At 41.1% G+C, this 9,452-nt stretch overlaps 1 protein-coding gene across 2 annotated transcripts in view; it reads right to left on the bottom strand.

Moving 5' to 3' along the window:
- Positions 1–9,452, bottom strand: part of Gpd2 (glycerol-3-phosphate dehydrogenase 2) — a 130,462-nt gene that overhangs the window by 59,870 nt on the left and 61,140 nt on the right. For both annotated transcript variants that reach the window (XM_028769244.1, XM_028769242.1), the window contains exons 4-6: positions 5,881–6,005; positions 4,453–4,550; positions 3,331–3,494 (exon numbers count right to left, since the gene is read on the bottom strand). In XM_028769244.1, coding sequence (XP_028625077.1) covers positions 3,331–3,494; positions 4,453–4,550; positions 5,881–6,005 — 387 coding nt within the window. The remainder of the gene's footprint in view (positions 1–3,330; positions 3,495–4,452; positions 4,551–5,880; positions 6,006–9,452) is intronic.

Here is a 9,452-nt window from a genome sequence, read left to right on the forward strand (position 1 = left end):
GAAGGAAGGAAGGAAGGAAGGAAGGAAGGAAGGAAGGAAGGAAGAAAGAGAGAAAGAAAAGAAAAAAAGAAAATAGGTAATTGAATATGAATTCAAGTATTGGGTTTAAAGTTATTTCAGGCCTAGTTTCATTTCAAAATAACTCGGATTGTCTTACAATCTTGTATATGGCTCTTTTTCTTTTTCTTTGTATGTGTGTCATGACATCAGCAGCTTCCACAGTTGCCTCTCCCTTATTCCCTTGAGTCAGGGTGTCTCGCTGAGGCTGGAGCTTGCTAGGTTTTTGTTTATTTGTTCTTATTTTGAAGGTGTAGGAGCTAGGCTGACAACCAAGGCAAATCCTAGCAACCCTGCTTCTGCCCACACCCACTCCTACCTCCCATCCGTAGGACTCCAGGCACACAAGGCCATGCCTGGCTTTCCATTTGAGCACCACAGATTTCAGGTTCTAATGCTTGTGTAGCGTGGCCAAAGAGTCATGTGCATAACTATGGACTTGATGCTTACTTATGAACACTGGGGCTTTCTCTCTTTATTCTGAAAAGGTTATTCAGTGCATTGACTTCCTTTGCCCTGGTGTGGCTTTCCTCCTTATTTTCACGGGGACCCTTTGTCTGCTCATCACACCACAGTGGCTAACACAGGAACTGTAATGTGGATATACTGTAGGGGCAAAAAACCCTACTCTCATACATTTTTGTTTTGCCTCAACTTAAATCTTATATATCAAAGCCTGAGTAGTTTCAGAACAAACAGGAACTTTTCCTAATTCTAGCAGGATAGTGTATACGCTGCTTTTATAAAAACAGGTGTGGTAGTTTGAATGTGCTTGGCTCATGGGAAGTGGCCCCATTAGGAAATGTGGCCTTGCTGTGCAGTAGTGGTGCACGCCTTTAATCCCGGCGCTTGGGAGGCAGAGGCAGGTGGGTTTCTGAGTTCAAGGCCAGCCTGGTCTACAGAGTAAGTTCCAGGACAGCCAGAACTACACAGAGAAACCCTGTCTTGAAAAACCAAAAAAAAAAGGAAAAAAAAAAAAGAAAGAAACGTAGCCTTGTTGGGGTAGGTGTGGTCTTGTTAAAGGAAGTGTGTCACTGTGGCTGTGGGGTTTGAGACTCTTCTCCTAGCTGCCTGGAAGACAACCTCCTTCTGCTGTCTTTGAATGAAATAAAGATGTAGAACTCTCAGTTCCTTCCCCAGCACCATGTCTGCCTGGATGCTGCCTTTCTTCCTGCCGTAATGATAATGGACTGAACCTCTGAACCTGTAAGCCAGCCCCAATTAAATGTTGTCCTTATAAGAGGTGCTTTAGTCATGGTGTCTCTTCACCCCAATATAACCATAACTAGCCTAGATTCTCCACAGTAGGAATCCGTAATTCATGATAATAGCAAACTAAGACAGTCATGAATGCAGGCATGACAGTGATTTTCTTCAATGGGTAATTGCAGTATGCACACATACAACTTAGTACCTAACATACTCCATGTTAAAGAAACAGTAAGAATTTGAGAGGATTTGTGTGAGAGGAAGAAGTAAGAGAAGGACAAAGCCACAAATATTTCCACATGAGTATAGACAGGATGCTATTTACAGAATGCCTACTCCTCCTGGACCAGAAACCTCTTTACTGTAATCACCCAATAAACTACAATGGTTAACATTAAGGGTCTGATGCAGAGAAAGCAGATTCACGGTGAAGGTTGTCCTTTAACATGTAGGCTCCTTCAAGGGCACCAAAAAGTAGTTAAGTGGCCCCCCCTGTGGTGTCTCAGATGCTGAAAGTCCCTGAAAACTGTTAATTTTCTAGCTTTTAATGTCTGTCTAAGACCCTTAACATTTTTCTAATACTGTTGCTCCAAGGACATTTTCTTAAGTTTGACCCCCATTGCCACCTCTGCCCACATACATTCTGCATTTATATATAAAAGCTTGTCAGACAGCAGCTATAATTGATTCAGAAGGGTAACAGTGGACAACGTAAAAGGCAAAGAAAGAAAGAAAGAAAGAAAGAAGGAAGGAAGGAAGGAAGGAAGGAAGGAAGGAAGGGAGGAAAGCGTAGCCTTTAAAAGCAATATCACATAATATAACATGGAAATATTCATCGAATCTTCTAAAACACCACAACAAAACATTCCTTTGTGCTAAGAATTTATGTATCTAACACCAAGTATAAAGATCATATAACAGGATGGGATCACAGAGATTCAGAACCTAAGATGTCTTTGTGTCATAAAGTTTCTAAACCGTTTGAACATGGACAATCACCTGTGCCTTCTTAGCTCCATATAAATGAATATCATCACTTCATTGTTTTCTAGTCCTGTACACACTTTTAAAAGGCCATGAGAATTCACAAATGGTTTTCCTTATACTGCTTTGTATTGTTGCTGTTAGTTGTAATCTGTCTGGAAATAAACCGCTTACTTTCCTCAAATAAAAATGTACAAATTATATGATATACACACACACACAAAAGAATTCACAGTGAGCACATAGCAAATAGACATTAGGCAAAGTCTAACATCTGTACAAAACAACAATGCGTCAACTTCCGCCCAAGGGGCATGTTTCTCTAGTTTTACAACCCCCAGAAAACAGAGGTTTCACTAGAAAACCTACAGATCCTCAGCTGCTTTCAACATCATAATATATTCATAAGGCAAGCACTCATTGCCAAACATAGAACAAATGGAGTGGTATGAAGACAGGGTGAAACACATAACTATGAGAGATGGGTCAAGCCAACCAAGAGACAGAAGTAGAAGTCAAAGATGAAAAAGAATATGTAACACAGATAAGGCAGGTGTCCTGACCGACACCTGCAATCCCAGCACTCTGGAGGCTGAGTGCAGGAAAATAAGAACAAATATATAGCCTGACTAGTCTATACAGTGTGTTCCAGGCCAGCCTGGTCTAGACTATCTCTTAAAAAAACATATTAATAATATATATACACATACACACATATATTATACATATATACATATGTATATATATTATACACATATGTATAATATATGTGTGCATATGTATATATATATATGTGTGTGTGTGTATGTATATATGTAATATATGTATATACTATTATAATTATTTAAACAAAAGAAAGGTTAGAAGCAAAGCATTGTGGGTAGTTTTGCAGCCAATACTACCAAATATAGTGAATCCCTATCTATGTGGGTGCATTTGTTTGTTGCTTAAGATTAACGTTCAAAGTAGGATGCAAACCTATTCCACTGCAACGAGATAAGTAAGGATCAGTGTACTCTCAGAGGTCCCAAGTGAACAAAAAGAAAAAAGTCTTGTACAAAGAAAAGAAATATCACATACCATCATAGTAGACAATGGCTCCTACCAGCTTGTCCTTCTGGAGCATGGGGAAATGCTCGAGGGCTCTGGATTTGCTGAGAACGTAACTGCTCTTCAGGCAATGACTTCCTGCAACCAGATCATACATCTTGATTCCCACCCAGTAATAAGGTAACTGCCACCACCTACAGCACAAGCAGAGAGAGAAGATTTAGTTTAGAAACACAGCATTATAGAATGGCACTTTAACTTACAAAAAAGGGAGGGAGGTTGTTGCAGAGGGGGAGGGTGCAAGCGGTGGGGGGTAGCACATAGTTGCTTCTGGCGACACGCTAGCTGCCCATACAGGAGAATGGTGAGCTCTTATGACTATCTCCATGGTTCCTGCTTGCTCCATGATAGAATTGTTCAGGGAGCATCCAAAATAAATAAACACCCATGCCTGTGCCTCACAGGTCTAGAGGTGAATTCAAATAGTGTAGGATGGAGGCCTTGGTAAATGAGAACTACAACCAGGTTGAAGAAACCCTCAGAAATCTGTTAACCAAACAGGCACTGGGTGGTCAAATCTGTTTCAAGCCCTACATCACCCATGTGGCTACAAGAATGACATAATCCACTTTTCCAAGTAACTAGGGATATCTTCCTAGAGCAATCTCACACCCAGGTCTAACACCAGGGAAATGATTAATCACACCTCCTGGATGAATTTCATCTATGTTAACTTAGAAATAAAATGATACAGTATAGCTATTCTACACTGTAGTTTCAGATTTTGTATCAGGATAGTTGGGGGGGGTTGCATTTTACACTGCACACAGGACCTCATCTGAATGCCTTAGGGTAAACACAGCTGTTCACCTACATACTTGGAGAAACTGAAATAAGATTCCATTAAATATAAACACAGAACTCAACCTTCTTTGCCTTCAAAATCTGGCCCTTAGACGTAAATCCACAGAGAGTATTTAAGAAAATCTTCATTTCTAAATACACCAAGGAAAGTATTTGAAATAGATTAAAGATCGAGACCAATTAAAGCCTCATTAAGAAACACACACAGAAGGACTGTTTCCATGAGAAGCCTGTTGATCTGCTGACCTCAGACAAGCCCAGAGCATACAGGTGATGGCGAAGGCTTACTTGTAAAGTGGAAGCATTATAGGCAACGGAGCTGATAAATGAGGAGCGATTTCAAGTAAGTTGGCACGTTCATGAAGGGCTTCTTTCACCATCCTATACTGAAAATCAAAACAGAGAAAATTAGTTTGGCAGTAACAGATCATAATATTTTCAAATGGCAAATAGACACCCTGCCAACTGATTGATATACAGAAGCCTTCTACCTCTGAGCGAGGAGAGCTCCCCCTAATCAAATCTCTAATAATACATCATGCTGTCAACCTCAAAGATTTTTTAGAAACCTTAACTGTATTTGCATAGGAGAAAAACATGCTGTCAGAGTTCCCAGGTGTAAGATATTTTCCTGACTTGAGTTACAAGATTATTGTAACCATTTATCTTGCTTTCTCTGGATTGCTCCCTTTCTCCCTTTCCCAGACTGTTTTCTGGAAGTAAGAGAGAACAGATTGTTCAAATTCATGGCAGGTTCTCTGGCCTTCCTTAAACTCAGTAAAGATAGTATGTAGCCCTGGACAAGTATTTTACAGATGGTGTATTAAAAAAAAAAAAGAAGGAAAAAAAAAAGCCTGTCTTTACCCCCATGCCCTCCATTATGCCTGCCTAAAGAGCTAGCATTATCACTATAATATGAACTTTACACATGACAATAGGACTGTAGATATTCACAAAATAAGCCAGAACACATCAGGAATCAGCAGATCATGAATTCTGGCCAGTTTTCTTTGCCTCCATCACAGATGCTGAAGAGAAACATAAGAAAAGGGACAGATTCAAAGCTGACTTGTCAAGGCAAGAAAGGGGACAGGCTCAACACTTGACAATGGCAAGACCACGCTGCTGTGTTTTCCTTGTATGAAAAGCAGATATGGAAGGAAGCTGACTGTTTTTTTCCCACCCCTCTGGGAAATGTCATTTTCCACACTGCTTTAGCAGTCTTCAAATGATGGCAGGCTGGACACAATAAAGTGTGACACACAGAAAGCATGACTCAGATCATCTTTTTTTTTCCCCCTTGAAGAATATGTCAGTGACAATATGACTGCATGATTGCAGCTGTAGTTAAGAGATCAATTTGGTACTCTGCCGGCATCACAACACAGCTCCCCCAAAACTGCTCGCAAGTAGCAATTTGGTGGCCATTGGCAAAAATCCAATCACGATTGTTAAAAGCCAACACATCCAAAAGTGATTCTGTAAATCTGCTACTTTGACACGCTTGTACAGAAAAAGGCCTTGATTACCCATAAACATAATCCTATACAGAGCGAACAAGCACACTTCTCCTGAAAGACGCTCCAGTAGCATACACTACACAGGTATTTTAAATGGGAAGAAATGTTAAAAGCTATTTAAAAAAAAATGCCTGACTTAATTGGGTAGAAAAAACATAGTGGCAATTTTTGTTTAACAGCCAGCATACACAATTACCTGCTCAACATCCAAGTTCATGATAGCCTTCTGGAGGTATCGCACACCACCATGGATCAATTTAGTGCTTCTGCTGCTAGTCCCCGATGAGAAGTCATCTCTCTCTACAAGGGCTGTTTTCAGTCCTGTGTAACCAGAAAAGCAAATTAACTTCTTAAATTACACAATTTGTATGTAATTCATTAAAGGCACTTCTCCAGGGTAGAGACAATCGCTGGAAAAATTAGTCTGAACATGGATAAATTTGTATTCAAAGTGCAGTACACTGTCTATATTATAATGAAGAGATTTTAGGCGCTTCCTGAGGGACAAGTCAAGACTGAACTGGAAGCATATTAAACTGTGAATGAATCACACCTAGAAAACATTACCGTACGACTTCGTGGCAGCAAGATTCTCTGGTGTATTAGGGGATCAAAGGAGGGCCTGGCACCATCTTTTCCTCCATGGTGTCAATGGGTGCCGTTGCACAGCCTTCAGAATGCATGCCTGTCCCTCCCCACTGAGGACAAACTGCTCCTTTCCTGAACTCTGTGCTACTGTAATGCATTCACTAAAAATACCAAGTCAAACTCCTTCTGTGTTCTAGGTCCTACGTGCAAAAGCGCCTGAGACAATGATACAGTGGATAAGGGAATCAGGGATATAGAGGTTATAGTATAAGGAACACAGGCAGGGGGAAATAATTTCCAGATTAGAGAAGAGGAGAGGGCCTTGTTGGGTAAAATCCTTGTCATGCAAGCACACAAGCATGAAGACCTGAGGTTCAATCATTGGAACCCAAAAAATTAGGAATAAAGTAATAAATATCTATAATCCTACAACTCTTACAGAGAGACAGTAGATCAAGACAGGAAAATCCTAGAAACTCACAAGCCAGCTAGCCTGGTAAATAACAAGAGACCTGCTTCAAACGAGATTGTCCCTGACTTCACACACATGCACACACACCCATACCTAAACACAAAGATGAAAAATCAAAGAAGTTCTATTGTTGAGTTTACAGTGCAGTTAGTTTACATTTTATGTGTGATATACTATTTCGATATTAAAAAGAAATACAAGCTAGGATAAGTGAACTGGTCCAGAGTATCCATAAAGAAGGCAAACAGGCATGGGGATGAAAAGATAGCTCGGTGGTTAAGAGCACTTGCTACTCTTGCTGAGAAGACTTCAGTTCGGTTCCTAGCCCCCAAATCAGGTGGCTCATAACTGCCTGTAAGTCCAGCTCCTTGAAAAAGAATGTCCTCTTCTGGACTCTGCAGAACGTGCACTCACCCTTAATTTGTTCTGTACTTCATACAGAGGAGGATACCACATATACACACACACACAAACACACACAAACACACACACACACACACGCACACACACACACACACGCACACACATACATACAGAGGGGGAGGAGCGAAGGAGAGAAAGAAAATTTTTTAAAGATAATATTCTTTCTAGGATGAGGTTGAACAAAAATAGGTACATTCTACAAGCCATCCCATCCCCTGTATCCAAAACTACTTACTACAAATCTCTTAGGGGGAAAAAAATCTACTTCTGATTTCTTTTCTTGGAGAAACACCCTGCCTTTTTAAGGCTTCAGGTGAGCAGCAGTGGTAAAAGTACGTGTCGTACAGTAGGTGAGTTTTTCAAGTTCACAAGCCCTGTGGTATCCATCCACAGGCATCACTGGGAATGTCCAGGAGCTGGCTACTCCCTTAGGCAATTGGTTAAGTCACAGGTCAATTCACAATCATAACATGAGACAGAATAATTTGGACTCACAAAGCTAGGCTAGGAGAAAGTGCATGCATTCGGTTCAGAGCCATTTAGTGCCAAAGGGTTGCTTTGATAACATTTAACAGTTTAAAATCTGAACAGAAATGTCATCATAAAGCCAGAGCAATTCTCTTGACTTAAAAGAACAAAATATTTGGAAACAATGAAGATCTAAAAGTAGAGATGTTTGATTCAAGATCAAACACTGCCAGTGTCCAAACTAGGAAAAAAAAATCAAAAATCTAAAGTGCTGTCAACGCATATCACTGCTCTTAGACACACATCCCAGAAAATGTTCTACAACATTCTAATTAAAACATTACTAGCACTTAATTTGTTCTGGGTGTGCTACAGACGGGATGATAGCAAGATAGTAGTATGGACTCTGGCTATGAGTGCACATGGACCAGCTGTCAAGTGGCTCTGCTCAGGCGAGTGAAGAGGCACAGAGACTCACCAGGGCCTCCTTCAGAGGAGAGAAGACCTGTCTTACTCCAGATTAGAACCTGAATTCAGGGCATGAACTCAGACTGCATAGACTCAAAATCACATTTGCCGACCTCTTCCACACACACTCTACCACCTCTACTCAGTAAATCCGACAGAGATCTTTTGGTATTCTAAATTAGTCCCTTTTTTTCTTCAGTTGAAGATCAGACGAGGGAGTTGACTTTCAGATGGTATTTAGGAGCCACATTATTTTAAATATGCCTCTCTTTAAAACCTAGCATCACAGTTATTACATCAGGATCCCTGTAACCAGGAAAGGAAGGAAAATGAGCCTAAGAGAACTAGACCTTCCTCTTCCTATTTGGGCAACCTCAAACGTCCCCTAGGCTGTGATCTCAGACCTCCCCAAACAGTCCTCACTGAGTGTGTCCTATGTGCACTGCCCCTCTCCCTAGCAGGAGAACATAGTAACTCAGTAAGCCCATCCCCTCCTCCTCCTCACCTCGGTCCCTCCCTATGCAAACACTTGCTCTGGTGAAACAAAGTGTCATATGGTATGAGTAGAAACAAAGAAGCCCCAAATGACAGGTCATCAGTAGGCCAGGCCTTAGTCCAACAGCTAGGGAAACTGCCCCGCCAGCACCACGTGTGCCACAAAGAGACACTGCCAGTGGATACACAGAGCCACAGACCCAGCACAGGCTCACTCCCTGTGACTCCTAAATATCCCAAATGAGATGATGTGGGTATTTTTAAACCACTTAAATCTGGGAGGGGCTTTACTGGTAACAAAATTCCTGTTCAAGAAACCAGTGATGACCATTTGGATGGGTTTTTTTTTTTTGGTTTTTTCATATTTTACTTATTTTATTTTATGTATATTTCTGTGTGTGTGTCTGGGTGTATGTATGGGCACCACATGTGTACAGTAACAGAAAAAGTCATACATACACACAGGGACATACACAAATACACCTAAAACATTCAAAACATCCGCTGGAGTTATGGATGGTTGTGAGCCATGATGTGGGTGCCAAGAACCAAACCTGAGCCATCATGAGTAAACATTCTCAACTGCTGAGCCATCTCTTCAGCAGCCCAATTTAATTTTAATCACTTCTGGAGAAGCAGCCTTCAGCATGAGCTGAGTTCATAGAGCCTTGCTCAAGATGGATGGCTGAGGTGGCAGGCTTAGGCTAGCTTAAAGAGGCAAGTTGAACATACTACTATCACCTGTAATTCCAGTCCTAGGATGCTGAGGCTGGAGAACTGTTGAAGAGAACTAGCCTGAGCTGTACAGTGAAAAACCATGGAAGAGGAGAGAGAAGGAGAAGAATCAAGGGGAG

This window comes from Grammomys surdaster, unplaced genomic scaffold, assembly GCF_004785775.1.
Source record: "Grammomys surdaster isolate TR1022 unplaced genomic scaffold, NIH_TR_1.0 191, whole genome shotgun sequence".
Classification (NCBI taxonomy): domain Eukaryota; kingdom Metazoa; phylum Chordata; class Mammalia; order Rodentia; family Muridae; genus Grammomys; species Grammomys surdaster.